General features: G+C 49.2%; 1 protein-coding gene across 1 annotated transcript; it reads left to right on the forward strand.

Annotated features, from left to right (window-relative positions):
- The first annotated feature begins 4,082 nt into the window (after window positions 1-4,082).
- On the forward strand, window positions 4,083-5,111 carry LOC133360920 (olfactory receptor 2M3-like). Its single transcript, XM_061579806.1, has one exon. It carries the CDS (start codon window positions 4,083-4,085, stop codon window positions 5,109-5,111), a length of 1,029 nt encoding a protein of 342 aa, XP_061435790.1.
- Window positions 5,112-5,614: the final 503 nt, after the last annotated feature.

The raw sequence follows: 5,614 nt of genomic DNA on the forward strand, positions 1-5,614 counted from the left end.
CAGTAAGAGTGAGTAGAGTTTGTATGATCTCCCCCTGTTCTACAGAGTGAATGACTGGAGTTTGTATGATCTCCCCATGTTCTACAGAGTGAGAGTGAGTGGAGTTTGTATGATCTCCCCCTGTTCTACAGAGTGAGAGTGAGTGGAGTTTGTATGATCTCCCCCTGTTCTACAGAGTGAGAGTGAGTGGAGTTTGTATGATCTCCTCCTGTTCTACAGAATAAATGAGTGTAGTCTGTATGATCTCCTCCTGTCCTACAGAGTGAGATTGAGTGGAGTTTGTATGATCTCCCCCTGTTCTACAGAGTGAATGAGTGGAGTTTGTATGATCTCCCCATGTCCTACAGAGTGAATGGGTGGAGTTTCTATGATCTCCCCGTGTTGTACAGAATGAAAGTGAGTGGAGTTTGTATGATCTCCCCATGTTCTACAGAGCAACAGTGAGTGGCGTTTGTACGATCTCCCCCTGTTCAATAGGGTGAGAGTGAGTGTAGTTTTAATGATCTTCCCCTGTTCTACAGAGTGAGAGTGAGTGGAGTCTGTATGATCTCCCCTTGTTCTAAAGAGTGAGAGTGGAGTTTGAATGATCTCCCCCTGTCCTACAGAGTAAGTGGGGTTTGTATGATCTCCCCGTCCGACAATAAGAGTGAGTAGAGTTTGTATGATCTCCCCATGTTCTACAGAGCGAGAGTTAGTGGAGTTTGTATGATCTCCGCTTGTTCTAAAGAGTGAGAGTGAGTGGAGTTTGCATGATCTCCCCCTGTTCTACAGAGTGAGAGTGAGTGGAGTTTGTATGATCTCCTCCTGTTCTACAGAGTGAATGAGTGTCGTCTGTATGATCTCCCCCTGTCCTACAGAGTGAGATTGAGTGGAGTTTGTATGATCTCCCCATGTTCTACAGAGCAACAGGGAGTGTATGATCTCCCCCTGTTCTACAAAGTAACAGTGAGTGGAGTTTGTACGATCTCTCCATGTTCTACAGAGCGAGAGTGAGTGGAGTTTGTATGATCTTCCCCTGTTCTACAGAGTGAATGAGTGGAGTTTGTATGATCTCCCCCTGTTCTACAGTGAGAGTGAGTGGAGTTTGTATGATCTTCTCTTGTACAACAAAGTGAGAGTGAGTGGAATTAGTATGATCTCCCCCTGTACTACAGAGTGAGAGCCAGTGCAGTTTGTATGATCTCACCCTGTTCTACAGAGTGAGAGTGACATCACTTGCTGATATCCAGTAGTATCTATAAACGCTGGCACGGCACACGAGGGGGTGGGTGGCCAACACCACGCCGCCTTTGTCTCCTCAGTGGCGATGTTTACACACTGCACCAGTTACTCATTTGAGGCTGAGTCGACCTAGGGAAGGCCCACGAAAGATTCAGATAATCGTCACTGGTGTTGGCCGTGAGCGGGAATCGAACTTGGGTGGCCAGGTTAGTAGCGCAGCGTAGCGCTAACCGCTACACTACTGCTCCCCGCTCACACACCCACACGTGCACAAAGTGTCACACTCACAGATCCGCACACACACTCACACAGTCACTCAGATCCAGATACATACAGATCCGTACGCACACAATCACACAGTCACTCACAGATCCACACACACAGATCCGCACACACACAGATCCACAGACACTCACTCAGTCACTCACAGATCTACACACACACAGATCCACACACACACAGTCACTGACAGATCCACACATAGATCCACCACACACAAACATTCAGTCACTCACAGATCCACACACACACAGATCCACACACACTCACACAGTCACTCACAGATCCACACACACACAGAGCCACACATTCACTCACAGTTCCACACACACACAGATCCACACTCACACAGTTTGCATGTCCTACCTGTGGTAGCGTGGATTTTTTTCTGCGCAATTATAACCGTGCGTTTAGACTACTTTGATTATTTTACTGCTGTAAATGTCCAAATTATCGGTCACTTTGTTGAGCGGCTATCATTTGCAGTGGCCAGGTCGCTTTAGGGTGATACCTCAATGGGCTTTGCCCGATAGGATGGGGGATGGTTTGGTGTTGCATATGTATGTATCGGTTATTTACCTTTATTGAACTCCAATCATGTTTTTGTATTGTTTCTAGATTTGAAGCTTTCGTGACTGCAATGATTCATATTCTTAGGTTTTTTCAGTAAAGTTCCGTAGGTAAAAAAGTTTAAGTTAAAATTAATAAAAGTAAAATAAAATAAAAAAAAAATCACGACGTTTCGGAGGCAACACAAGCTTCCGTCTTCAGGTGGAACCGTCACAGCACGACTGCTGCATCAAGTGAGAGAAATTCCAAGAAGACAGTCCTTGTATATTTATTGGTTGAGGGTGGGAGGAGCCATTGTGAGGTTCGGTGCGGCTGAAGCACATTGCAAGGAATGAGCCATTGTCGTGTAGACTGATTGAAATGGGAGGTTCCAAGAGTTGTTAAGGTGCGGCTGATGTAAAGGTGCGGCTGCTGTGAATGGGACTGAGCCTTTGTTATGTAGATGAAACCGCACTTTTGCTACGTTGCTGGGATTAATTCTAGATTTGCCAAATGTGTGATAAAATTTAAAGCAGGAAAACCAGTGTGTGAAAAAAGGAAGAAGAAGCTATATGGTAACTGAAGAATAGTGTCTGTCCAATAAGATGGTCCAAATATGTGTAGTTTAAATCTTTTTTGCATGGTTAATAACATCTTTCCAATGATTACTAAGTTTGTACCCATCATCACGGTTGAAATTATGTCTGTGTTTGTATATTTGGATGACTTCGTGTACAAACCTTTGATGGTAGCCAGGAGGTTTGCAGAGCACCTTAGTCTCGGAAAAGTCAATTGTGTTTGTAACATTCTTACCCTGTGCCCATACTGAACATTTGTGAAAAATAGCTTTGTAGCTCATCGGATTCCTCCAAATATTCTGATTCTGACCTCTGGCGACGATGTTTTCTGACAACGAATTGACGTCACGGAAAACGCATGTGCTTGAAAATTAATAATAGCTTTTTATCCTTTCTGGCAATGACACAGGAGGTGTTAAGATGTTCAAACACCAAATAGATACCTTTTGTAAGGAATTAAGTCTGGATTAATCACTCGTACTTGTGGTGAACATGTAAACAAACATGAATTCTAGATTTGAAGTTGTTTTTGTGACTGCAAGGGTCCATATTCTTTGTTTTTTTCGGTAAAGTCACGTAGGTAAAAAAATATATTAAATCACGCCGTTTCAGAGGCAACACAAGCTTCCGTCTTCAGGTGGCACCGTCACAGCAAAATTACTGTAGTATTAAAGCAACCAGTTTGTCAGCTTAAATACTGCCTCTTGGTTATCAGTCACCTCCCTTTTGTAACCACTTACCATCGCCTACACATGGCGCCCTCCCCTAACCCCCTGCAGCATAACAAAATGAGGCTTAATTTAACCCTCCCCCACGGCCCATCCTGGCTCCTCCCCCCCTCCCTTAATCTGTATATAGTCTCGTGTTTTATAGTTCTCACCACTTGATACAGTAATTTTGCTGTGACGGTGCCACCTGAAACGGAAGCTTGTGTTGCCTCCGAAACGTCGTGATTTAATTCTTTTTTACCTACGTGACTTTACCGAAAAAACCAAAGAGTATAAACAAACATGCTCTGATAATATATGGGCATTGTTTTTGATTCAGATTGGCCTTACACCAGAGACCGCCTTCTTTATGGCCTAGTTTCACCAGTGTCAGATTAGAGAGTGCCGAAAGGTGAACAGTATGAAGAGAATGCGCGTATCAGAATATTTTGAAGCTCAGGGTGAACAGCCATATCGTGGGACCTTCATTCCAGCATTAATACTTTGATACTGGAAAAAATATCACGTGATATGCATCTGATTCTTTCACAGCGGTATCCAGCGGAACGTGCGAACTAAGCACTCGCTCAAGCTTGATCCCTCCCCCCCCTCCCACAGTCCCACCCTCGAGTTTTTGGGAGAAGCAAAGGGGAGAGGAGTCACGTGGGAGGGGACAGTGGCAGCAGTGGCCGCCATTTTCCTGCTCGCAGCAAAGGCCGCCATTTTTCTGCTCGCAGCAAATTACAAAATGGAGGACGGCCCCAGGCCCAACGTCTCCGCACCCCTCCTCGTCGCCGTTGCGACGGACCTCATCCGCATCCAGACGGTGTTCCGCGAGCCGCCCACCGTCAGGCGATTCGTGTTCGCCTTCCTCCTCCTCGTCTACGCCCTCACGCTGGTGGCCAATTCACTGCTGTGCCTCGCCATCGCCCGCGACCGTCGACTGCACAAGCCCATGCACCTGCTCGTCGCCGCACTGGCCCTCACCGACCTGGTGGAGAACACCAACGCACTGCCGCGCACGATGTACGACCTCGTCGGCGATGCTCCCTATATCTCGGTGCCCTGGTGCATTGCCAAGATGTTCACCTACCACGTGTCCTTCCGCGTGCATGGCTACATCCTGGCGGCCATGGCTGCCGACCGTTACCTGGCGGTGTGCCGACCGCTCGCCTACCGCAGTGCGGCATCCAACGCCATTGCACTCAAGGCCCTGGCCTTCGCCGTCGCGCTCGCCGCTGCCCAGGGCCTCGGCTACGTCGCCATCGCGGTTAATCTCGACCTGTGCAAGCCGCGCTCGTTGCTGACATCCACGTGCGACTTCCTGGCCCTGAGAGTGCTGTCCTGCAACCACGTCGCCCTCGGGCAGGCGTACACCTTCGCCATGTCGTTGGTGGGCATAGCGCTTCCTCTGTGCGCCATCGCGGCTTTCTACGCGCTCGTCCTGCACGAGTGCCGCAAGCCGGCCCTCCGCCGCGGCCGGAACAAGGCCCTGCGCACATGCGGCACCCACCTCCTGGTGGCGGCCGTTTACTTCAGCGCCATCCTCGCGACGTTCGCCAGCGGTGCGGGGGGCGGCACCCCCTCGTCTGCGGCATCGCCGGAGCTGAGCGTGTCGCTCCAGAGCCTGCAGTTCGTCCTGCCGCCGGTGCTCAACCCCATTGTCTACGGCCTGCGGACGGCCGAGGTGAAGGAGAGCCTTGTCAGGTTCTTGCGGAGCCGGGTTAGTCCTGGGAAGCCTCTCCCCCCTCTGCAGGAAGATACGAGAATCGGGTAGCTCTCTCAACTCCCTGCAGGATGCACAATACCACGTACACACAGATGCAAAAATAACACTCGACCTCCTCGATGGTGCCGGACAATAACGCTGTGGTTGATGTGAGCAATGCCATATGAGGAATGGCCAATTCCAATTGGCTTTTCTCCTCATGGCGCTTGTAGCCACCACGGCGGCCAATGGGGTCTCTGGACGGGTGCGAGGGGCTGGTAACCCCTCTCTACTTGGGCAGGAGACTGCCAAACAAAAACAGGAAGGGGGCATGGGAGCATGGAAGTCATGTTTGGGAAGCTGTAAGCCCCAGGCCACTGTGGGCTCGCCTTCCTATCAACAGGAGTTGAGGGATGATGGTGGTTGCTTATGTCCCTACAGAAGGAGGAATGCAGGCAAGGCCGATGTGTCAGATGCCTTCTATGACACTCTTTGGTTCTTTCAGTAAAGTCATGTAGGTATAAAATAAAATGAATCACGACGTTTTGATCGCAACACAAGCGGTCGTCCTC

Source organism: Lethenteron reissneri, chromosome 70, assembly GCF_015708825.2.
Source record: "Lethenteron reissneri isolate LAM-NWPU_2019-01 chromosome 70, ASM1570882v1, whole genome shotgun sequence".
In the NCBI taxonomy this organism is placed as follows: domain Eukaryota; kingdom Metazoa; phylum Chordata; class Hyperoartia; order Petromyzontiformes; family Petromyzontidae; genus Lethenteron; species Lethenteron reissneri.